Source organism: Pinus tabuliformis, chromosome 4_1, assembly GCF_031772625.1.
Source record: "Pinus tabuliformis cultivar Carrire ecotype Pingquan chromosome 4_1, CPIR1, whole genome shotgun sequence".
NCBI classification, from domain to species: domain Eukaryota; kingdom Viridiplantae; phylum Streptophyta; class Pinopsida; order Pinales; family Pinaceae; genus Pinus; species Pinus tabuliformis.
Genome location: NC_142303.1, coordinates 374,177,768 through 374,204,989, shown reverse-complemented (window position 1 = coordinate 374,204,989; position 27,222 = coordinate 374,177,768). Strand labels below are relative to the sequence as shown.

At 37.4% G+C, this 27,222-nt stretch overlaps 1 protein-coding gene across 1 annotated transcript; it reads left to right on the top strand.

Annotated features, from left to right (window-relative positions):
* Positions 1-1,547: 1,547 nt before the first annotated feature.
* Positions 1,548-6,321, top strand: LOC149175868 (putative protein phosphatase 2C 9). Its single transcript, XM_089419766.1, has 6 exons — positions 1,548-1,963; positions 2,214-2,328; positions 3,986-4,234; positions 4,493-4,775; positions 5,346-5,500; positions 5,633-6,321. The coding sequence occupies exons 2-6, from the start codon at positions 2,284-2,286 to the stop codon at positions 5,768-5,770; spliced, it is 870 nt and encodes a 289-aa protein (XP_089275892.1). The 5' UTR covers positions 1,548-1,963; positions 2,214-2,283; the 3' UTR covers positions 5,771-6,321.
* The last annotated feature ends 20,901 nt before the right edge of the window (positions 6,322-27,222 follow it).

Sequence of the window (27,222 nt, the reverse complement as noted above, 5' to 3'; positions counted from 1 at the left end):
AAAAAATTGGATTGCAAAATCTTATTTTTTAGTGTTTCAATCACGATTTTAACATTAGAAATGGATTCAACATCATCAAAACCCTTGGGGCACTCCAAATTCCACAACTTGACAACTTTAACCTGATTTTTAAAAATTCTAATAAGATTTAACCAAAAATTTGTTGGAAAACCAACATTTTCAGAGCGAAATTGTCAGTTGTTTAGATTAAGTGTTGATTAAAGTAGCTAATTGATATAAATTTCAACATTTATATGTAAAGATAAAGATGAATTACATTTTAGCATGAATATTTCCACAGTCAATAAATTTTTGTTGGTGAAGACTTTTGGAGAAATGTGTATTGTGGGTCAAGCACTCTTCATATCATTAATTAAGCTTCAAGTTCTTGAAAATGGGTGAAAAGTTTACCTAAATGTTGAGCAAATCCATTCTCCACAGGTCTTCACCAATAACAATAAATTACATTGCATATTTTAAATAGAATGAAAATAAATATACAATAAAATGCAAAAAAAAAAAAAAAAAAAAAAAAACTTAAAAAAATAAAATACAATATAATAAATGAAATTAAAATACAAATAAATATATAAATAAAATATTCACAAATATTAAAAAATAAAATTTAAATAAAATAAATATCAATAAAATGAATATAAAATATTAAAAATACAATAATAATAAATATTAATATATAAAATCAACTTTTAATTAACCCATACAAATTCATTTTAACTTGAAATCTATAAATATTAAAAAACAAATTCAAAATCATTTCCAATTTTTACTTCCTCTTTCATATTCATAATCACCCTCTCATAAAACATTTTACAACCTTGTCACCTGAATTTTTTTAATTCCCAACTACATTATCTCATCAAATTTGATAACTTTGCCAAATTTAATTTTCTCAAATATATTTTTCATCATTCATCCTTCTATCATATTTAGAATTATGAAATAATAATAATAATATAACACCCTAAAACCTTATGTATGACTTTAAATAAATTTGTATTTCCAAACTATTTTCCTTTAGTCTATAGGGTTCCAAATTATTTTCTCATTATTTCATGGCTAAAAAAAGTTATTATAAATGGATATATTTTTAGAAAGCTATATTTATTTCCTAGTTTATAGATTTATTAATGCTCAAACTATATAGGTTCACTATTAAATTTAAACAATTACATAATCTAATCATATACCTATACAACCCTACGCATTAATAAACCTATGGCCTTGCCCTTCTAGAAAGTGACTTCAAAGTTCCAACCCATACACCCTGTGATGGCCATTCATGGGTTCAAACCTTTGAATTGTCAATTCAGCGAAATCACCACGAAGTTGAAACCACGATTTCAAGTTACCCTACCTGTTACTTCATTTATGATTCATATTGCTGCAGAATGGATACACATTTTGGTTCATAAACCGTACAAAAGGACACAAATATCAACATAGCCCAATACCCTTTGCTTCATGGAGTAGAAAACCTAAAGTCAACAAAGAAGAGTCAAGACGCGTATAGATTTTAGTAGGCATCCCAACTTTAATACATTCCTGTTTATGTTCAATGATTACCTCACACATTCATACATTGCTGTGCATGTTCAATCAAGATTACCTCACCTATAAGCCATTGAAGTTGAATTTGATCCCAAAATCCAAGCAGCCCAAGCGTGACAGGTTTGAAATTTATAATGATGAGTAGATAAACTTGGAAAAATATGGAGCGTGTTGACCTTGGCACTGGGGGCGGCGAGGGTCTCCCAACTGTCCTCATGACGAAATTTCCTCATTCAACATCAATCAATTAATTTGGACATATTAAAGACTCGTTTTGTTACCCTGAGCTAAATATGGTACAATTTCGTCTGGTTGTGTTTCTTGGTGATCACAGAGAGAGGAGGCTTCTGGAGTCATTATTCTTCACATCCCATTTGCTTTGTGTGAACATCTGGTAATTTTTCAGGGCCATGGAATTCCTGTCATCTTCTCAATTGGGTTATTGTGTTTTTTATGTTATCACGCCATATTTAATTGGTATCTTATATCTTTCAATTCTGAAGTTTTATGGCCACGGAATTCTGAAGGTCTTGTTTCTTTTATGTTTTCAAGCCCTATTTCAGCATACAGGAAGCATAAGTTTTCATGGCCAGGGAATCCATATGTTTTGAAACCATATTGAATTGGTATATTGCATCTTTCAGGTTATCTGATACACAATTGCGAAGTCCTCTTGATTGGGAGTATATTTAGTACAGGCGTCCATCGACCAACATGGACTGCTGGAGATTTGGGCGAAGGAGCAATTGCTTACCCAAGGTTAGTATGTCGGTGGAGTTCATCCTGCTCCTGGTCAGTTTTCAAAAATAGAAATCGTTAGGATTAGTTTGCTTAAAGATTTGTGGTTTGATGTAAAAGGACTAATTGTCAACCACTCTGTTCGTACCCGTGTTCTCCTTGCGGCTTGGGAGGTCGAAACCTGTTGGTTATCAATTTTCAGTCATCATCGTTCATCTGCTCACTTTTTTGCTCATGGTGATCCTAGTAATAGTGATCTTAGGCAATCTCAAAATCACTGCACCCCTAGGAGTTTCGGGGACGATAGATTTCTAATTATGGAGCTATAGGTTTGGGTTTTCATGGAGCAGGGTAGTTGTCTTTGTTCAGATTTACGGGCCTGTTGAATTTTAAACAAATGCCCTGATTCAGAGTGCCCTCTCCCAAGGTTTTGCACCTTCACTAATTTATTGAAATTAACAAGTTTTCATAAATTGGGTAGTGGATTCGGTTAGGGTTTGAACTTTCGTCAACTTGCTGAACAGGCAACTTGGCTTTAGGTAAATAAGTTTGACTCCAGGAGTATGGCTGGATGCGGGGGGTTAGTTGCCAATTATTGCACTGAGAGAAGAGGAACTGGGACCGATACACCATCATCTGTATATATGTGTGACCGGGTTGGTAGCAGCGCATTGAATCTGGATTCTATATCGTGTGTTGAATATGAGATTTAGCAGTCAAACTATCTTTGCTTGAGTGGTGAACAAGTTGTTGTCTTCGGAGACATGTTGTAATTGGTCTGGCATTTATGAAAGAGTGAAATAGTTATGCCTGGTGTAAATAGTGACAGCCGATATTTCGAAGTAATGTTGGCTAAAAAAATGAGACTAGCATAGATGTATATGAACCCAGGCCGACTGATATGCACTTCCAAGGTTGTGAAGTTTGAGGATGCATAACTCGAGTTCACACAAATGCCCAACCCATTAAACATTGAAGCTTGAGATGTGACTGCAGCTCTGAAATCTCCAGGTGCATGTATGACCCAGGGTTTAGATGACTCTGTGCTAGTTTATTTCTAATTGAAAAACAAATGGGCATTCCCTAAATTGAGAGCTTGCGTAGTGGGTTTGACAATAAGCTATTCAATTTTAGGTTGGTATCGAGATCCATTGCCAGTTATATGACACGTTAAGATGGCTTTTTGATGTTTTATTGTTTTTGCTTTTAGGATAAGTATGGCCGCAATTAAAAAGTCTAAACTCTTGCTGATCAGCCAGGACAAGGACCTTACATGGGCTGAGCCCAGGATCCAATCAATCCTTTGAAGGAAAGGTTGGTCCTCAAAGATCTTTACCTGAGATCAAAGAGCTGGTCCTGCTCCAGACAGCCCCTTGTAGGGTGAGGGCTTGCGATGACCTTATTTGGTGTGGCACAGGATCAAGGCCAGCCTTATTTAAGTCTGCAGTGATTGAGAATTGGAGAGATTGGAAACAATAATTAATCTTTTAGACTTATAAGTACAACACACAGGACTAGGACTAATTACTCCTTTGTATCTCTAGGCGTATTTTTTAAATGTTCAACTGTAGCTTGAGAGCAGGGTCTTGTAGGAGACCAGCAGTTTCATGTTCTCTGGATTGCTGTTGCATATTCCTTTATTTGTGGTTTAAACTATGGACTATGTTTGTGTGTGTAGGATGCGACAGGTGTGGATTCTACTTTTAGTACTGGAAAAGGAAAAAGCCAACTTAGTTCCAACAAAGTTGTTCATGGATTCAGTCTAGTGAAGGGCAAGTCAACTCATCCTATGGAGGATTATCATGTTGCAGAATTCCGGAAAATTAGAGACCTTGAGTTGGGGCTGTATGCCATCTTTGATGGTCACTTAGGTGACAATGTGGCCTCATACCTGCAGAAGAACTTGTTTCGAAATATCTTAAGTGAGGTGATTTCTGTAGACTATGGAATACAATACTCTTGTATTTCGGCAACTTTTTAGTGTCTTTTTGAGTAATGTTCAGGCTCCATATCTTGCTGGGCCATGGGTTTTGATGGCTGCTAGACAAAAATGATTTTATTCAATTGAATGTATGGCATGGAATTAACAACCCCAAGCTAGTACATGGAATTCTGTAATATACATGTTTGCTTCGACATATTTTGAATATATGTATACATTGTTTCTCTTTCTTTTTGATTTCAGGATGAATTTTGGTCTGATCCTTGTAAAGGCATGGTTAAAGCTTATGAGAAGACAGACAAGGCCATTCTTGAGCAGACTTCAAAGCTCGGTCTAGGTGGTTCAACTGCTGTCACAGCCATCTTGATTGATGGGAAAAAGCTCATTGTTGCGAATGTTGGTGACTCTAGAGCAGTTTTGTGCCAAAAGGGAAGGGCCATCCAACTCTCAGTTGATCATGAGCCAAGCACCAGCGCTGAACGTGGAAGCATAGAGAATAGGGGTGGTTTCGTCTCAAACGTGCCAGGTTTGTTTCCATTATGAAGAAAAGACAATCAAATATTTACTTAAGGGTTCATATGTAAATTTCATAATGTAGGATAGAGTAATTTGCTTCTGGTTTGACATGAGGTTGTTGTATTGGTTAGTCTCTGGCAGTTGCCTGCAATAATCAGTTTTGAGTTACATGGATCCTGTTCACTTGCACACACAAGATAGAACAGGATAGAATTAACCAGTTTTACCAGAATCGCTGATTGAGAAGCAATTCAAAAACGGAAAAAAAACCTTGTTATTTTCTTGTTTTTTTGTTGTTATTGTTGAATAGACTTTTGTTGCTTTTTTCAGATTTTTACCATTGCCGAGTTACATGAATTTTGCAACTTTTTCACTGATGGACGTGCCCTGGAACAAGGGAAATCCGATTATTAAAAAAAATGCATAAATTAGTCTTTGCATGTTTGATCTTGTCATAATTTTTTCCTGCGGTTAGGCATTAGAGTGTGTATCCATCATATCTGATTTGTCATTTGTGAAAGAGGATATAAAATCATATCCTTTTGTAATTACATTGTATGCCAAAATATTATCTTTGCAGGAGATGTACCCAGAGTAGATGGGCAACTTGCAGTTTCCCGGGTATTTGGAGACAAACATCTAAAATTGCATCTAAGATCAGATCCTGATGTGAGACATGTGGATGTTGATTCTGGAACAGAATTTTTAATCTTGGCCAGCGATGGTTTATGGAAGGTTGCTTTTCTTGACCTGTAGCATTTAACATTATTAGCTTGAGTGCTCTATTACTTGTATTCTTGTCTGTTTGCTTGTTGGGGTTTTTTGCCATGGATCTGGTAAGTAATTTTTAGTTTCTATCATAAGCAGGTTATGGAGAATCAGGAGGCTGTTAATTTTGTTAAGAAAACCAAGGATCCAGAGGTAGCGGCGAAGCAACTGACAGCTGAAGCACTAAACCGGTTTAGCAAAGATGATATATCTTGCATTGTTGTTTCTTTCAGATGACTGTTCTTTCAGCTAGCCAAGGATACCAGCATTCTTCTGATTTCACTTTAGATCCAGGCAGTGAATTTTCCTTCTCTGCATTCCAAATGTCTGCTTGTCATATAGGTGCCATGAATATTGTCAGATGCTTCAATATATAAGCCCAAGCAATTACAACCGTGGTCAATTGAGAGATGGAAAGGCTGGATGGTGCTGAAGATGACCAGATTTTTAACGTTGAGCATTGTATAGATTTGTTTGTGGTGTAACATTCTCGATGCTTTGGGTAACATGCGTTGTGGGTCCTCTTTGGCTTGTGGTCGCTATTTATATGCGATCTCTGTTACTGAGAACCATCTTATTATAATGGCATATTGCTATGATGGACTTTTAATTAATATTAGACACTTCCTGTCCTATCTAGGTGACAAAGTTCCTCGCACATAGGAAATTCTACAAGTTCAAACTTTTGGTCATTATGAACCTGGATATTCTTGATATGTTTTTGCCAAACATATCTAGACTTGATGTAGCACAATATATTTTTTCAACCATATCATTTTCAAGGAGTACATACTATAGAATTTTATTTTGTGATATAGTTATTTTCTTTTTAATGTTTGTTTCGGTATTTTCCAGAGTTATTTGGATTTCCTATATATCTTCTATACCATGCAGTGTATTCAAGGAGCAAGTATATGTTAGTTTTCTGTGTTATCCGAAAATTGCAGGAGGATAGTGGGGACGAGGTTCTAGCATAGCTGGGGTTTCACCTCTCCCCCCATTTTTCGAGTACAGAATATAGAAATCAAAAGATATATGGAAATTAATTTTGATCCGTCTAGAACATTAAAATACATGAGCATCAAATTAAATTTTGGATACTCAGATTGTTTCCATTTGTTAATACTTTTATTAACAACCTATAGTCTAACATATACAACATTGCTAGAAGTTGGCCATTGTTACATTGCTAGAAGTTGGCCATTGTTGCTTATTGATGCATCACATGGTTGTTTCTCTTCTCCCTAACACAAGCGATTAGCTGAAGAGACATCTTCTCGCTGCCACAAGTGAATAGCTGAAGAGACATCACTATTGCTTCTTTCTGTCTGCTTGAATCTTCTCATTTGTAGGCATGTTTGTGCCTTCTCTCATGAAGCATGTGCAAAGATCCATGAGATAGGCATCTCTAATCCACATTGATAGTAGATCAATTTCTATAATCCGTTTGCTCAACCTAAGGCTAATTGGGGTATAATTTATAGGATTTTAGCTCTCCTTGTCCTTTGCTAGCCTCATTCTTTGGGGTTAAATTTATAGGTTTTTAATTCTCCTCTGCTAGCCTCATTCTTTGGCCCTATTTAAATGGCCATTTCCAAATTCTTTTGTAGTCCAAGAAAAAGTTTTGTTTGCATGGGTGAATAGAAGTTCAAGAAAAAGTTTTGTTTGCATGTGTGAATAGAAGTTCAAATTGAATTAGGATCATCATAGTTATAAATATGGTGATATGTCGAGGGATGATAACTTGATTAGTGGAGATTATCTGGATTGAATCATTATATTGTTTGTCATCTATGTCAATGTTTTCAGAGTGGAAAAAATGGAGGAATCAACTTGCAGTAACAGTTATATGGGTATAATGTAGTTTGGAGAATTGGGCTCTGAAATCTTCTAGGGCCATTTTAAAGCCTTAAATGACATTTTTTTGAATGTAAAAATTTCTTGCTTAAGTGTAAGACCTTATAACATTGTTCTACACTTGAAGGCTTTTGAGTGGTGCAAGAATCACGCCAATTGGAATTCATATGTAAAAGTTATGCCTCTCGCAAATTGACCTATCGTGATTGACCACACCATGGTTTGAAAGGATGGTACGCCAATGACCATTATTCATGCCAAAAGGGCTACCCACGTGGGGACTATGAAGCACTCTCTAGAAGGGTCAAAGTTGTAATTGTAATCGAGTGTTGAAGGAGTCAAACCTGACCCCTACTTGGCTATCATATTGTTATAAATGGGCCACTAGGAGGAAAAGGGGTTCCATTTATTTTGATGGTATCTTGTTCCAAAATAGAGCAGAACAACTTGGGAGTGGGATTGAAAGAGCATAACAGTGGGGGGTTAGTGTCTATAGCATCCTACTAGGCCACAGGGCTCAGGTAATTCAACAAAGAGTTCCTTCTTTGGACTCCTAACATCATTTCCATTCCAAAGAAAGAGAGAGCAGAACAACCTCACCTTCCTGTTGGATTTTCTCCCATAACGATTTCCTAAAGCATATCTTGAGTTTATTGTGGTTGGTGAGTGATTTTATTTTATTTTTATCTATTTTTCACATTTTATTTATTACATGCATAAGCACAAAACAACAATTAATAAATATGGAATCTAAGGAAATTAACGCTCATAGTATAGACTTCAGTCTATTTTTATCAGATATGTTGTGACAAATGGTCTGATGGAATATCCACAATATTTTACAAATTATATTAGTATAAGAGTAGGGTTCTTTGGAAATTTTTTGGGAAGTTATAGGGAACTAGGAATTGGTTTAGGCGGGAATTTGTAAAAGTCCAACTATGGTCAATGAATATGTTCATAATAATCCTTCAAATTTGATATAGGAGAGATCTGCATGGTTGGAAGTGCAAGTCATAGATATAAACTGTAATGTGAACCTCCTCATGGTGTCCCTAAACAATATTGGGTTGATTGGAGTGGATGGAGGTTCCAATTTCGAGGTCAGATTGGAGGGAAAATTGGGGGATCAGGAAGACCCCGAGGAGTCAATGAAAGAACTAGAAAAATATCAGTCAAGTTCAAGCGCCATTAAACATTCATAATCCCTCTTCAAAATGGAAGCAAAGGTGGACATCACGTCGTATCAAGGTAAGATCGATGCTTTAAAATTGAATCGCTAAGCAGTTAGAAGTTTACTTCAGCATTCTCTACGTAGATGAGAAACATAAAATATCATTTGCTAGATTGAAGCTAACGGGCCATGCCCTAACTTGGTGGGAAATCTATATCCAGAGACACTTGGGTTTGAAGGTGATTCACCTACTAACTAAGTGGGATGACTTTAAAACCATCATAAAATTCAAATTATATCTTATCAAATATATAGAGGACCCATGGAACCAATGGCACTACTTTAGGCATAAGCAAGCGCACAGTGTACATGAGTACACCACAACAGTCAAGAAGATGAACATCATGTTGGGTATCTCTCCTAAGAGTCCAGGTGTACTTATATATTTGGGATATACACAACCGTTTACGAAAGCAGTTAATGTTGTTCAAGCGAATAACAATGGATGATGCTTGTGTATAAGCATAGTACCTGGAAAACATAGGCAAAAAAAAGAGTAGTTGTAACCACACTCCCACCCTCTTAGGCTTATCTCAGGCAGTGGAAGGTGTTAGCCTGCCTTCCTTAAGCTGATCCCCAAAGTGTGTTATGAATATGAGGTTACAAAATGCCTTCTCTCAAGTTTGTGGAATTAGATTTGTACATCACCGTCGCACTCAACTCGTTAAGAGCTTTCTGGTTATTTAAATTTTACAACAATACGATTTCAGGATCACAAGTTACGCCCTCTAGAGGTCTTAGTGATTCAAGCCTTCCCATGTCAACATATGTTACCAAACATCATCCATGATGTTACCACAAGTCATCCACGTGTTCTTTGATCCGGCCCCTGTGGCACTGCCGCACTAGCATTCTGCCGCAATACTAGTGTACTCGACGTTCACTGAATTTGGGTTTGGATAGATGTGCAACCCCTTGACATCCTCAGATTCACTGGAGTTCTAGATAACATGGTGAATGGTTTTGCTGGGTATTGTTCCCTAGCAGCGAGTCTTCCAGTGCCTAACTCTTTATATCCAGTTCATGCCTTATATCGTTGTAGAAATGCGTGTATCTTTCGTAGGTCCCCGGATACCGAATTCAAACTAATACAACATAACAATGCGATGCAGGCTCGATAGAACCTATGCATTGTGGCCCCTCCGTGACGAGTGAAAAGAGAGTTATACGGACCTATGGACATTTGGGCTTCCAAGAGGTGGACAACCTTTGCCACCCTTGGATGTCTTGACTCCCGGATATGACACGAAATCATGTTAAGGATAAATCTATCCTGCACCTTTTAAACCCCCCGGACATTCAAATTTTCAGACTACTTAACTAAAGGGATATCTAGCTGTGGAGAGATCCTAGTCACGCCTAAAGTAATGACCCCTACCAACCCCAAATTGATGGATTTTCGAATTCTTCTGACATGCTGAGAAACGATGAAAAATGGAAAGGTTCTAAGTCAAAGTGGAAATAGCACAGAAGCCAAAGCTCTAGAAAAACAGTCTATGGCTAGACCCCGACCTTCAACAACTCACATAGGTTTGCAACCCACCCACACAAATTGTCAACCCACTCTTAATCAGTTTACTATTCATTTTTTAACATTATGAATTTTTGAGTGATCAAATGGAATTGCAATCCAAACAACATCAACACAAAAAAAATTGCAGAAGCTCATAGCTTATAACAACATTCACAAGGTAAACACCTATAACAACATTCACAAGGTAAACACCTGCGAACATAGTTATGTATACACAAGCGCATAGTTCACGTGGTTGGGGCGGAGGACTTTCCCGCTCCCCACCCGTGATCGATTCCCATGGTTTATGGCGCTGCACGGCAGCATATGTGGTTCATCAGGGATGTAATATATGTATAACTATGTGATTGATCCGTTGTATATAATGTAAATAATGTACTTCTGGGCTAATATAAGCTTATATAAGGGACTCACCCCCCCATTATTTAATAATACACTCAAATCATATAATCAAAATAGCCTATAAACCATGAATATTGCAACAATGCCATGGTGCTACTAGTCATTGAACCCATATCATATAAGATAGCTAGCAATGAATGTTTGAGCAATCCCCAAGCATTCACTTATAAATATGCAAGAACATATTAGCAATCATTAACATAACAAGGCTATCATAACCTATGATCCAAATATGCATAACTTTATATTTACATGAATGCATTGTAATGGATGACAATTGAAGAGGGACTTCAATTCTCCACCCAACCATAGGCCAGCTACACTGCAACCTTTCTTGCAATTGACCACCCCTGACCTAGATCCAGAGTCTGAGCAATGTTTTTAAAACCGGAACTGGTGACCGGACCGGTCCACCTAATGAACCGGTTTACCGACCGGAACCGGTCTAACTGGGACTGGTTTGGTCTAAACGAACCGGTTTTAAAAAATACATTAAATAATTAATTTTTAATGAAACAAAACTATTTTTAAGATGTAAAACCATGATTCCAAGCCAATAGAGACAAAATATGCAAAGTTTGCTCATTTATATACCATGTAAAGGTGAATATATCAAAATGGCATAGAGTACAATACATATCATCGACAAAATAGCAAAATACATAAGAAATGAGGCTCTAAATGGCCGATAAAGTCCAAAAACAATGCTGCAAGCTATGAGGCCATTGGCCTACTACAAGTCTACAGTGTACACATGATCAATCATCAAGTCCATCACCACTACTAGACACAGAATCATCATCAGGAGCTACATAGACATCATCTGGTTCAGAGTCTGAGGATGCCTCAACCTGATCTGCAACCTCAGTATCAATGCCACCAATGACAATAGAAGTGGACCTAATGGAAGCACGAGTTTGTCGACTTGCACGACTAGTGCCTTCCATTGGTTCCTTGCCTTTCCTTGACGCTGCTACTGATCCTGGTTCTGATGTCGCCACATCATCTGCCTCATCTCCCGCTAAAGCCATGTCGATATCAAAATTAGCCTCAAACACAGGATCTTCAGTCTCCTCCACCCATTCTGATGTTGGATCAATATCGTCCAACACAATGGGATCTAGATCAGGTGATTGCTCATCATTTGGTTCCTCCTCAGTCGAAGGTTGTATTGCACAAAAACAAGATCATTTAACCGTTTTTGTTCCAAACGGTTTCTCTTCTTCGTGTGTATGCGCTAAAAAACAGAGCAATTGCGCTCACAACCTGAAGCACTGCAAGTTTGACTGAGGACTCTAATTGCAAACCTTTGCAATTGAGGACACTGGCCACCAAATGACTCCCACCAATGTGTTACAAAAAAAAAGACATTAATTAGTAACTTAGTTTATAATTTGAATTGTAAAGATTCAAGAACGTAAACAATTTTAACTTGAAATGAAAAACAAAATGGAAATTGGAATTGCTTACCTGGTTGGTTCACATCTCTTGCCATCTTTGCCAAGTTTTTGCCAAAAGTACCACTTGCCATATTGAAAATAGTAAGCTGTCTATGTATTTCCAACTGGTCTACATGGCTAGGGACCATGCGCTCCAAGCAATCAATCAATTCAGCTCTGACCTCCCCATCATGCTGATCTCCTAGTCGATTTTTATAGTGATACCTTGGGTTCAAAAAATACCCTTCTGCATGTATAGGACGATGGAGTTGATTGTTCCATCTGTTATCAATGATCTCCCATATACGGCCATATTTAGCTAACCTGTCCTTGTAAGCTGCCCGTATCTGCTTCTTTGCCTGATCCATAGCTTCATAAATGTAGCCCATGGCCAATCTTTCCCATCCACCAACCTTAGCACCTTAACAAGGGGCTCGGTAATTTTCACAAGCTCTACAGACCTTTTCCAAAAATAAGTGTCTAACACTTTCTTTTTGGTGTCTTTTCCATTTGGTCTACGAGCCCACCGAGATTCAGACCATTCATCAGAGGAAAACATTTTCTGCAAGTTTTTATGTTGACCATTGAGACATTGCAACGTGAGGAAGTGAGTTGCAAATCTCGTAATTGCAGGCCTAACAAGCTCTTTGCCTCCAGTGTGTTTCCTCATTAGGTTCAATACCCATGAGTGGTTGTAAATGTATTTTGTAATGCACTTGGCATGCTCTACAATGTTTTTTACCCACTCCACTTTGCCTACATCCTCAAGCATGAGGTCTATGCAATGTGCAACACATGGAGTCCAAAATATGGTCTTATATTTGGCCTCAATCATCTTTCCAGCAAGAACATAGTTTGAGGCATTATCAGTGATGACCTGCACAACATTCTGCTCCCCAACTTCCTGAATAACGTTATCCAAAGCTCAAATAGAAGGATTGCATCCTTTACCTTATCAGATGCATCAACTGATTTCAAAAACATGGTACCTTGAGGGCAAGAAACAAGGAAATTAATGATAGTGCGGTGCTTTCCATCGGACCATCCATCTGACATAATGGAACACCCTGTTTTGAGCCATGAATCTTTAAAATCAACCAAATACTCATCAATGGAAGATATCTCTTTTTGCAAAAGAGCTCCCCTCAAGTCATGCATACTAGGGCCTTTGAAGCCCTTTCCTGCAGCTATAACAGAGTCCCACATAGCTTGGTAATAAGGTGAGCGAGCAGCATTAAATGGGATATCTGAATCATACCACCATCTAGCAATGTATTGGTGAGAAGTTTCTTTGCATTGTCTTTTCCAATGTTGATCCAAAGTGGGTTGAGAACTTGGCTGGGAGGAAGTGGGATTAGAAGAGGCAATGTTGGCAGAAGATGAGAAATAACTTTGGATGTTTGTTCTCTTTGTTCCTTTTGATGGTTGGCCAATAGAAGGATGAACATAGTGAAAGGGGTCATTGGTGGAAGGGATAGAAGTGGAGTCTTGAATCTCATAATCATCATACCCACTCTCTTTCATGGCTTCAACTAATTCCCTCTTCCTTGCAATGTCATCTTGGATGGCCTTCTCCCTAGCCTTATCCTCATAAAATTTTTGAAGCTTGGAAATGTATTCTGCCCTAATAGGACCTAACAGTGCATTTGGTGCATCACATGGCTTTACTTGGCCTCTTATCCCAGCCAAGTGTTGTTTCAACCTAAGAATACCCCCACCTCCAATAGATTTATGGCATAATTTGCATATCATTTTTCCATCAATTATATCACAATGAGTCCATGCACTGTCCTTTCCTTTTGGAGCCATGTTTGCTTGAAATAATAACAATTTGCAAAGAAATCTGCCATTTAAAAAAAAAATTGCAGCTAAGCAAAATGGAAAACCAAAGATAAATGTAGGAAAACAAATGCACATGCAAGGCTCAAGCTACATAATTTGATAGCATAGAGCTAGAGAGTTTATAGCATACATGATAGATCATAGAAGTGAGAAGTTTATAACACATAAAAAAAATTCATGGACAGCAGACTCAAATGAGGAATTATCAAGTGCAAATCCTTACCTGGAAATGCAAACTAGCTCCCTTAGCCTCCTCTTGAAGATGGCAATTCCACTGACAGCTACACACTATCTCCAAAATAGCTCCGACTCCAACTCCAAGATGACTACTTCAGCGAAAACTCCACACTCTCCAAGCTCACAAACAAACTCACAAACACTCACAAACACTCCAAATCAGTTGTGTGAGACAAATGAGAGTGAGAGGGGTCTCTTATAGCTTGGAGAGAGTGTTTTTGGAGGGAAAATACCTTTACCTCCCCCCCAAAACCCCTAAACCACAAACCACCAACGCCTTTTTGCATGAATCGGTGGGCATGCCATAAACCGGCCGGTTTAGGACGGAACCGGCTGGTTTGATACAAACCGGCTGGTTCCGTCCTAAACCGGCCGGTTTTCATCGGTCAGGGCCCAAAAAACGGCGAAAGGCAAGATCTGACCGGGTTTTTTGGCCGGTTCGGACCGGCCAGCTTGCTAACCGGCCGGTTTGACCGGTTACCGGTTTTTCAAAACGGTTTTTAAAACATTGAGTCTGAGGGAATGGTTGTTTAAAATAATTCACACTAATGGTTTAAATAGGTACTCAAAGATGAATTTCACTGTCTAGGTGGTTTATAACCTGTGCTCTGACAGTTAGCACCACAGTAACTCCCGTACACTCCCGAGTCCATTCTTGATCCCAGATATTGAATCCACTCTCTGGGTTGTTTATTAGCTATTTTTTCATACCAAGCACTGTAGGGTTCTGCAGTGCATTGTCCATGTGGTTATCAACTCTTTGGCAAGCACCATAGTGACTCAGAGGGCCCTGTCCAGGCGGTTTATCAGCGATACAACAAGCACCACGGTGATTCCATCATCCACTAAGTCTCCCTCTGACCTCACAGGCATAGACACATTGTCCAGTGGCATCAAGCACAAACATAGGGAATAACACCCAAATTCATAGAGCACAAGCTCAACAATTGGCTCCACTTATGCTTTGGCTTCCACCGGTCGTGCTCCACAACCCTGCGCTATTCACACAAATCTTGGACACTCCAAAGAACAACAACCAACCAACCAAGATGTAGAAGAATCCCATGCACTTCTATGCTGTGCATAATATATTTTCCTCTGTGTCCCTTCATTTTCAAAAAAGGGGCAGTATATTTCTGGGCTTCTTAGTATGCTTTTTGCTCTTGATACCGATTTTGTTCTCCCTCTCTCCCGACGTCTCTTCGACGCTTATTTTCTTCCTTAAAGAGTCCTCTGCCCAACCATTTCTCGATCTTTGATGGGAAATGGGCACCGTACTACACCCCCCACCACTATGTCCATTCTCATCACTGTTGTTAGGTGGTGGTAGCCTGATTGGATAAGAACTGACTCCAATAATAACTCCAAGGTAGTGTTTTGGCTTTTCAATTAAGCGATCTCCCTCTTCCTTTAGAACTATGGATCCATGTCGTCCTCTCCTTAGTCTAGTCATTTAAGTTTACATTTAATTATTGAGTTTACAGTTGCACTACTTTATCCAACCATGACTCTCACGTTGGTAGTACACAACTGTGTATACAAAATACAAGGGTAACGAAAATGGTTGTTACAGGTCCCACCCCTTAAGGGAACACTGTTTTCGGTGTTTTATAAACATAATACAGAATAGTCATTTAAGTTTACATTTAATTATTAAGTTTACAGTTGCACTACTTTATCCAACCATGACTCTCACGTTGGTAGTACACAACTGTGTATACAAAATACAAGGGTAACGAAAAGGGTTGTTACAGGTCCCACCCCCTTAAGGGAACACTGTTTTCGGTGTTTTATAAACATAATACAGAAATAAATACTAAGATTTACATTTCTGACATTCATTTATACATTAAACAAAGTCTGGTAAAGTACCCTCATTTGATTTTCTATTTCTTGGGTTGCCTCATATGGTCCAAAGTGTGTCCATGTACTTCACTGATTGTCTTTGATGACAAAAAGTCATTAGAGATAGTTCAATGTACTCTTGGATTCAAGGGAATAAGGTTTGATCATTTGATCAGGGGACGTGTCCAAGAAGATGAGGATGCATGAGGACATGCATCAGAATTAGTAGAGGGGGAGACGATGAGCTCCAAAATTGAACTTTTCACTGTGAAATCACCTGCTTTGTTTTTGACCAATTTCCTCTTTTCCCAAAATTATCCTTAAAACCTTGTACATACGCCATGGGCAGCTTAAGGTATAAAAATGTGTTCACGAGTTTTCTTATTGCGTTTCTAAATCATAACTAGAGGATGACTAAAGAGTTGTTTGATACATATAAATATACATCGTGTATGAATAAATAGAGGCACTGATCTAATTTTGTGAAGGCGCGCCGCTGGTACATTGTGGTTGCAGTCATGTGGCAAACATAGGCAGAAAAAAATGGCACCTACATGGTATAAAGGAGAAATAATTTTGGTTCAGGCATTTACAAATATTTTGGACACACAGGTTGAAACACTTATATATTATTTTCTATGGACGTTGCATACGATACCAATCACGAGTCAATCCATTCCATGGATCTCATGGAAGTCTCAGAAAATCGTTTTGTGTGCACAAGTTTCCATGTTAATGACGTGAGATATATCCGAGATGCTTCAATGCGTAACAATCTTACAGCGTTAAGGGAAAGTAAAATATGGCTCGCAGAAATTTCTTGTTAAGTCTGCTATCTATTTAGAAAAATGATATATCATGTGGTAAACCATTGGGTTAAGTGTGACCTTTATTTTCAGACGATCTGTTGGGACTTAGATTCCCCTCTGACCTATAAACATATGTATTATTAAACATAGAAATGGTATGTGAAGTATAGTGGAATTTCGCTCATTTTAATATAAATCTTGCCCGTGGTTGCATTGGTTTGCCTGCTGAAGTTGAATCGGTGAATATGTGAGTTTAGAGGTGTAGGACAAAACCTGAGTTGGGCCTGCTAGAGGTAAGGTCCTATGTTGTGTTCATTTTTTTACCAATTGTGTGTTTATTTTCTGCAAGTTATGTGTTTTGGTTTGATTATAGATTAAGTAGAATTCACTGAATTAATTCATGCAAAGTGTGTGTATTTCCTTTACTGTAGTTTGCTAAAGTTTACTACCTTTTCCTTTTCAGTATTTCTTGGGCCATGTTTTTATTTCAAGAGTGTAAAAGGCAATGATACACTACTTGTAAAACTAGCAATAGTGGTTGTGAAATTGGCAACAGTGCTACGAAAACAATGGTAGTTGCTACGAAATTGTAGCCCTATAGATTTGCCTTAGGAACAATGACTTGGAGTTGGGTGTTGGACTGAGGTTTCAATACATAAGGTACCACATGAGTACACTGAGATAGAGAAGTTAAGGCTCTGAGTGGACTTAGGTTCAACATTGCTTATAGGTTTCCTTTCTTTGCAAATAGGATTGGTAGGAACTTTGATGCTTGTGTATACAACACAGAGAGCCTTGTAAGTCGAGTAGATCTTGGGCTGATAAATTAAATGATCAAGTGAATGCTTGATATTACTTAAATCAGAAAACAAGTATTCACACCTTCAATAGTCATTTTATGTTTAGAGAAAGAGAGTAAAGGAGCCTCACCTTCCAGTTGGGTTTTCTCTTCAAAGGGTTTCCCAAGATATATCTTGTGTCAAATGTGTTTGTGAGTTTTCATTTCATTGTTCTCTATTTTCTGTATAATTCTAATTTGCATGCCTACACAATTAAAAATAATCTACAAAGCCATAAATCTAAGGAGAAATCAGCCCTAATAATGTAGATTTTGGATTTTTAATAGTTCTACCAGGTTTGTTCTAACAAACTATCTAGTGGAATATCCACAACAGTTTATGAATCACACAGTGGGGATGACTGGGTCCTTAGAAGCACAACTCAACTTAAGAGTCTCATAATATTTTGTTCTTATAAAAAAGTTGACTTGCTCATTGCACTTAAGGATAGGTGTTGATCCGTTGGGAAAATGTTGTCCTCCCATGCCCCCAGGCAGATGTGGAGAAGGTTGTGCACCCATTTGTTGAGGTTGGGTGGTGATTGGATGTGTCAAAACAACACTATTTAGTGTCAACTAGTAACAGGAAAAAATGATGAATCACATCCATCCTTGGGCACTTGTGAGTTAAATGATCAGCTTGAAAAATCTCACAAGGGAATTCGATCTTTAGAAGTGTTTTTTTACTTTTTTTTCTTCTTCTCTCCACTAGGTTGTTGAGGATTCCTAAGTTGCATGGACTGCGCCGTATGAATCTCAGTGGTTTAGTCAAGAGACATGCCTTGTTGGGAGTTGATCATAGCTACAAATGATTTAGAAGTAACAATAGTTTTCCCCAATTGAGTAGCTAGCTTGCTCACAAGATCAAAATAGATTGAACCAATTACACCATCAGAATATGGTCCCAATTTAGGTCATTCCAGATCAGTTAAAGGACAAGGAGCATGAGGGTTAGTATCATATAAAGTACCCAAATAAGAGTATATTAGACCAAGATGTTGAGCATGTGCAATAACTTGTTCCTCAGCTCTGCCCTGACCATAGTGACATCCTTGGAAATAGGGGGTAACAAGGATTGGGTAAATCAATATGTAAACAACTAGTTAGGAATATTGGTCCTAATCAATCATTTTCTATGCCTCCTCTCATGGATGTGATTAGAAATATGTGTAGAGGTGTCCTTGATAGTAGAAAAGAGATCAGTTTCAACCTCTTACCATGAAGGTAACTGAAAATGATTCAAGAAAGTTCACACCAAGGAAGTGTAGTCAATATAGGATGTCTTATTTAAATCAATATACCATTTTGTGATATCTCCAATAGGGTTCTTTGTAAGTGACACAACCACATAGAATCAACCACCAAGTAATTAGAATAACACCATATATGATAGGCGGTGATATGGATGGTCAATTTCTCTCCCGACTTTCCTTCGAACTTGAGAATATCAACCAATAATTTTGTAGATGTTGGAGGCCACCTAAGATCATGGCATATGGGGTTGTTATTTAATTTATCCAACTCTGACAAGCCAAGGGACACTAGAAATGGAAGATGGTGTTGACTGAATGGATCTTAAGGTAAATACGGACCCCCAGACATTAAAAATAAAAGTTATCTAATAAAATACATCAATTACATGTAGAACTCAGATGTTCCACCTAGCCATAGACCATGCTACTCATAATCTCTTAGCATTAAGTCACACCTGAGTCAGGGCTTTGACTCCATAGAGTAATGACTCATCCAAAGATAGGTACATACTGGTACCATACATAACTGGGTCAAGGTAACAAGCCCAACAACCTCCTACCAACAATCTCACATCCCCGATTAACCCCACAACCTGAGTAGTGCACCCCTTTCTCCTACACTAATAGTCCCTCGAGTGTTGCCACTACCCTTCCAGGGTGTCCAACTCAACTAGCTATGGATGTTCTAGAGCCCTATTGTCTCCACAAGTTCCTACTACCTCATGGGTCTCTATGTACCCCTCTTAGCTCACACCGGGGAATCTGTCCAGTGTTCCTTGAATCCTCATAGGATTCTACTCAATGTCCATTATGTCAGTAGGTCATCATTGTTTCCCTTCTAGGGATTCTAGCAACCTCATACCAATTTTGTCCATTATGTCATTGGGTCATCATTGTTTCCATTTTATGGAGTGTAGCCACCTCCTACCAATTTGAATGCTATAATAATGTGTATCCCTTAACACTAACACCCTCACCTTTATGTGCATGTCACTCCCTTGACACATGGAACCCCCCGAAGTCACTTTATGAACCTTGGACAAAAGAACATATGGACTTTTGACTTAAACTTATTTTAATGTCTTAGCCACCTAGGCTTAAACCCTTTATCACTTACCTTTAGTCCCCCTTTCACATTTGTGGAGACTTAGTCTCCCATACTCTTTTGTCTGACTTGGTCTGTAGCAGTGATGCATTTTATTAATATGCATCTGATTTCATTTTTACAAAACAAGACTCTCTAGCCCCAAAAATATAAACATAGGCACACTTAGCCTAAAACACATATGTACATGGGCACAACTACCTCAAAATAGTCTTCAACTAACCAACCTAAACATGATATGTACATCACACACAGGGGCCATCCTAGGGGTTTCACAACTCCCCAACAATTTGGGTACACAAATGTAAGGCAATGCAAGGCCACCCGTATACCTCTCTTTGGTCAACCACTTTTCCCCCCCTAAATCTTACTATCACTAGGTCACAAGATTAAGTTATCAAAACTATTTGTAGGTTGATGAGCACAATAACAAGGCATGGTCTAGGGGACACCATCCCAAATCAACAACAAAATATGTGGCACAATAACAAGACATGGTCTAGGGGACACCATCCCAAATCAACAACAAAATATGTGGCATGATAACCACATTAAGGGAAAATAGTTTTTAAAAAAGGGGTGACTCAAAGAAATTCTTATTTAGGTGACTTTCCTCCAGCCAATTTTTCCAAACTCTGTTTATTTTGTGAGGCTTTCTTGTTGAACATAACGAGGACTATGAATTGGACCTAACCTATAATTCACATTAATGTATGGAGGAGCCACCAGTGGAGAGGCTAAAAACCCAAAACTTCATTATCTTAAAAATAAATAAATAAATAATAAATAATTAATTAATTAAAAAATAAATAAAAATAAAAAATATATGGGGGGATTTCGAGGGGTTGAGTCGTCACCTCCATTGTTGTGAGCAAGCCCTAACCTTGACCCTTAACAAGCCATGCATTAACCATGACCATTGGTTGCACTAATTACCAACCATGCCTGAAACATTCATTGAAACCCTCTACGTACATTGTCATGGTTTCATGATATGGGAGACCATTTTTCGTGAGTGGCTAAGCAAATAGTGAGGGAGTGGAAAAGAAAAACTAGTAAATGAAAAAAAGGTAGGGAGTTGCAAGCCATGCCATTCTTAAACCAATGGGACATCAGAGTCGCAACTTATGTAAGGAAAGGAGGAGGCCAAGTTGGTAGCCATGGCCGAGCCCTTTGGGTTGTTGGCCATGGATCCAAGGCCACACCCTTCAAACTATGAACTTGCAAACCCCAACATGTGAGCAGGATTGAGTGACGATGGGAAAAAACAAAAATTAACTACAAGAGATGTTATTTAGGTGTTATTTCGAGTGTTTCTTTTTAATCACTAAGATTGTATATGGAGAATTAATTAATATAATGCTAATTAATGTATTGCCTTAAGATTTGAATGCTAATCATGGTCATTTAGTGAAGTTACAATTAATAATCATGATATATATGTGATATATGTGTGTGTATTATAAATTAGTGATGTAATGTTAATAATAATAATAATTATAGAGGTAGAAAGAGGCTTTTGATGTATGATAAAAACGAGTGAGGGTAATTGGCAGATACAACGTAGCACTAGCCTCGCTGGCATGAGAGAATATAGCAGATTCTTAAGGATATATTTAATATTAGTAATGCTTGTTTACAGGCATAGTTAAAAAGAAAAATTACGCTTATCCTTATTTATGCATGTGTAGGTAAAAGAAGAGTTATGAATATCATGAGATGCATTAATGAATCTTGTGTGTTGTGTAAATGTTTGACCTATTCTAAATGGTGAGGAAGTGATGGAATCAAGCTCAAGGAGAATCATTGTAATAACCACCACCAAAACCACCACTTCCATCACCAGACCCGGGTCTCATCTTGCACTCTCTGGAGGAAATTAATGAAACTTTAAAAGGAAGCCAAGCAACCAAGGTGGAAGTGGAGCACTCTCCATCTAGAGTAGGAAACCCCATGGGATCAAGGAATTATGAATGAGAATCTCCAATCAATGATATTACTAGGGATGTTCAAAAGATTAAGCTCCTAGATTTTGTTGAAGGCCGTTCCAGTGCATGTGTAGAAGCATGGCTTGAAGGAACGACGAGTTGTTCTTCACTAGGAGAGTATAATTCCAATTCAAAGACCAAGATAGCAGTGTTTTATCTCAAATATATCACCTCAAATTGGTGGGGTATCTTAGAGAGATAGTTGCACCTCACTCCTGACACTGTCACCTGGGAATTGTTTGAGGAAAGGTTCAAGAAAAAGTACCTACTAGCATTATATTATAAATAATAGTAGGTAGGAGCCTTTCATGCTTTGGTTCAGGGAAGTTGAATAGTAGACGAGTATGAGATAAGGTTCTTAGAATTAGTCAAATATTTCTCATTCATTGACATTGATCACTTCCAAGAACATCATTTTGTTTATGGACCAAATCCTAGGATCATGGTAATGGTTTGTATGTGGAAATCATCCTCGATTATTGAAGTTATTGAAAACACTCACTACATAGAAGAAAACTTGGACTTAAAAAGGGCACCAAGGCCCATCCTTCAACAACATCCAATTCTTTTGGGGAAGGCCCCTCAACTTCTCTAGGGGAGGAATTTCTAGGCCATCACCATATGGTAGTAATATTGTACCTAGAACAATGGTAGCAAGGATTTCAATGGCTACCGTAGCTTCTCAACATCATCAAGGACTTGTGCAAGTCTAGGAAAAATGCATGGAGCTTAGTAGTAGGGGAATAGGTTCTAAGGGAAGGAGTTCATTCTAGAGGGATGCATAAAAATATTTTCAAAATCCACCTTATATCACTCATTGGGGATGTGGGGTACCTCATTAATATCATGATTTCCCACAGTTGCAACATGGTACCACGCGTAGAGAAGGAAAGACATCGATGGGAAGAGTAGGTAGCTACCATTAAATTTATGTAGCGATTGATAAATACCAAGTTTCTATGGTGAAAACTTAAGGTGTTATAAATCATGTAAAAGTTAAAATTCTGATTGATTATGGCACAACAAATAATTTCATTTTTCCATTTGCATTAGAAAAATGTGGGTTGGCAACCTATGAGCACGATGACTTTAAACAAGTTGAGATGGTTTCTATGATAAAATAAGCAGTAGGACCTAGTGTAGATCGATGTTTGGTAAACCTCAAGATACGTACAACTAATTTGAAGTTGTATGTCACTTCGCTGAGAAAATATGATGTATTCATCAGAATGGATTGGCTAGAATCTCATCAAGCTTTCGAGGACTATTTTCAAAGAAAATTATATATTTAGATGATGAAGGAGGCTCAATTGATATTCATGGTATCAAGAGGGAGGTGTCCCTATGATTCATATCAACGATGAAGGTTAAATTTTTCCTCAAGGATGGATTTAAAATATATGTGGTTGAGACAATGAGTGACAAGAAGGGACCCTTACTAGATTAACATCTAGTTCTATCCGAATTCGAGGATTTTTCCCCCAAAGATTTACCAGGGTTACCTGCTGAAAGGGAGATTAATTTCATAATTGAATTAAATCCCATCATGGAGCTAATATCCAAGACACCCTATGGGATGATGGCTCCAGATCTTTGCGAGTTAAATATGTAGTTGAAAGAACTATTAGTCTTGGGACTTGTTAGACACATTATATCACCTTGAGATGCACCAATAATTTTTGTCAAGAAGAAAGATGGTTCCTTAAAATTGTGCATAGAATATAGGGGCTTGAATCAAGCCATAGTAAATAATAGTACCTAATAACCCCTAATAGATGATCTCTTTGATCAGATGAAGGGAGCAATGGATTTCTTGAAAATTGATATGAAATATGGAGATCACAAGTTAAGGATCAAGGAAGGTGACATCCCAAAAATTTCCTTTCGAGCTTAGTTTAGGCATTATGAGTTCATAGTATTGCCATTTGGTTGGTTCAATTCACTAGCAATTTTCACAGGCCTCATGAATTTTGTATTCCAGAAATATATGGGTTGCTTTGTACATGTCTTTTTGGATGAAATTCTCATTTTTTCCCAAAATAAAAGGGAACATGAAGAGCACTTAAGGATTGTGTTGACATACTTAATGGAAAAAAAATTGTATGGAAGATTGTTGAGATTCTATTTCTTTTAAAATGAGATTCATTATCTCGGCCACATAATTTGTAGGGGGACTTCAATGGACTCGAAAAATATGAAGTTCATAATGGATTGGCTAGCGTTAAAGAACACTCATGAGGTGCAAAGCTTCATGGGCTAGCAGGTTATTATCAAAGATTTTTGGAAGGGTTTTTGAAGATTGTGAAACCCATCACCACATTATAGTGCAAAGGATTTAGATATGAATGGATAGATGAATGCAACATTGCATTCATTGAGTTGAAGATATCACTGACTAGTGCACCAATCATTTGAGTACCTAACATGGAGAAGGACTTCAAAGTTTGCATAGATGTGTTGAAGAAAGGATTAGGAGATGTTTTAATGAAAGAAGGGGAGTAATATCCTACGCATCTAGGAATTTGAAGAAACATAAGGAGTTGTATGCTACACATGACTTAGAATTAGAAACAATGATGCTTCTAAAACTTTGGAGGCATTACCTCATCAAGAGAAGCTTTGAGCTAAAGATAGATCATGAGAGTTGGAATAATTTATTCACCCAAAGGGATCTAAATGCTATACAAAGGAAATTGAACAAGTTAATGAGTGAGTATTATTTCAGATTTCCATACATTAAGGGAGAGGAGAATGTCATGGTCGATGCACTATGTAGAAGACTACAAATCTTCTCCTTGGTACCCTTGAGGGTCAATTTAATGGAGCATGTGGTAGAATTTTTTTTGGAGATAGTTGTTATCTAAAAGCTAAATCAACACTCCAAAATGAGAAGTAGATAGAACCAAAGTTTGAGGACTATGTCCTTGAACCAAATGGACTGTTTAGATTTCAAAGGATGCATATCCTCGAGGAGGAAAATATATGAAGAACCATCATTGATGAGTCCCATAAATCACATTACCACACACATTTGGTGTAAATAAGACATATGCAAACATGAAGAAGATTTTCTTTGGACATACATGAAGCATGATGTATTCCAAGTATCTTAAATGTCAACTAGTGAAGGTTGACCATCACCACCTAATAGGAATACTACACCTAATAGGAATCCTACAACTGCATGTAATTCCTATGTCGAAATGGAAGATCATTTCTGTGGAAATTTTTGTTGGCTTTCCACTCACGTCGTAAAGGAAAAATTATTCTATCAACAAATTGTCATTCAAGATACCTACTTTCAGTGATTTTACCTTATCTTGTCACCCATTCATTGCCATTTTACCAAGTTTTCCATGAATGTGTCGTAATGAGCTTAAGAATGCTCAAGTAGTTAATTATTTTCATTTTCATTTATTTTGAATGAATTAATGAGGATAATGTTTGATTTTGCTAATTATGGTTTTTCCTAGTTCATGTAGCTCTTATGCAAGTTCGGTGACCAACCTCTGAGGTTGGCATATCTATGTGGCTCTAAGGAAAATTTTGAAACATAGGTTTTGTTCCTAGCATCAATGACATGTTTCTATGTTGTTCACATCACACCCAAGTCTATTCTAGAAACCTCTAGGACATGACCAATAGTCTAAACAACTTATGCCAAGAAGAATTGAGTGACTGACTTTGAACACAATTTCTAGGAAAAGAAGTAGAATTTTTAAAATCCAAAACATGGGTTTTGTTCAGGACATCCCTAATAAGGTTACACAAGATAATTTCCTTGTTTTGGGAGATAGTCGCGGTTCTTTCAAAGGTATGTTTCTGGTTGCAACGATGGACCAACTGTGCCTCAAATTGAGCAACCAGTTAGAAAAACTAACCAAACCAATCTATTATTAGAAGATTTCATGCTAAATCATTACTATCTAATAAAATATTAAACCGATAATTCATTAAAGGCAATCCTTTGTAGATTAATTGTGATTTGACATAACATATTTGGGGAGATTGGTTCTTATTTTCCCCTGCTATTTTTCTGTATAAATGTATGAGTAAAAACCAAGTTTAGGGGTTGTTGTAGAGGATACTCTATCACTATTGTACGTTTATGGGATGATCCCATGTGGTGACCACTAGGATCAAGCTCTACTATGTTATCACTGATGTAAACTACAGTTTCCTTAAATTCAAGACTGCTAATGCTCAGGGTTTTATTTGTTGTGATTAATCTTCTTGTGATCTAGTTTTCTTTTAAGAGGCAATGATTCTGGTTGCCAAGGGCCCACCAACCCAGTGTCTTTCCCCTTCATTTATGTACGACTAAAGCTAGCTTACTATGTGTGGTTTGAACATCATAAGTAGTTCTATGTTTCAGCGGATATATTTGTGTAAAGAACAGATTGTGTGGTTTATTAGTGAATGCTTGAGTTTTTTGTACAAAGGTTGCTTTATTTTGAATCGAAATTGATAAGACTAATGACTAGTTACATGAATATAACTTGTCCCTGGATTATATTTGAGCTTTCATCTCATATAAAAGCTTGAATCTTGCACAATAAAACGAGTCCCTACTCCTCTATGATATTATATAGGAATTGGTGGTTTCATGAGCACATTATTTCTAGGATTAATTGCAAGGTTGTGTTTTAAGATCTATTTATCACTGAACAATTTTATTGATAAAGCATAAATATGTCTTGCATAAGCAGATCAACAAGAGTAGTTTTATACTCTATTGATATTTACTAATCATGCTTTGTCAACATTGATGCAAATACTTGTGTTGTTATCACTTAGATTGTACACTTTCGTATTTTATGTATATCTTTTTCATCAATAGAGGTTGTGTGTATAACAACCTCTAGTTAACGATGATGTAATAAAGGTTAATAAAGGCAAAATAAAACCAAGGTCATGGGACATGTATTCCAAGCTGAATGTTGGGAAAAACACTATAGTGGGCATCACTTTCGGTTTATTAATGGCTAAGGAAATTGGAAAAGGCATTGGCAAAGGCAAGGAGACATTAATTGACATTTATTTACGAAAATAAAGGAAAATATGAGAAAATTAAGGTGAAGAGACACATATTTGCATGCTAAGGAAATTAGAAGGAAAATTAAGGAAAATGAAGAAAAAATAGACATCAATAATAAAAAGGCTTCAGAGAATCAATTCACAACTTTTTCTGGTTTAACTTTTGTCAACTTTGGCTTTGGAATTAGTGTTAAAGAGAGAGAGAGAACCAAGAGGAGAAAGAAAGCAAGCAAAGGAAGGAAAATAACAAGCAAGGACACACAAGGAAA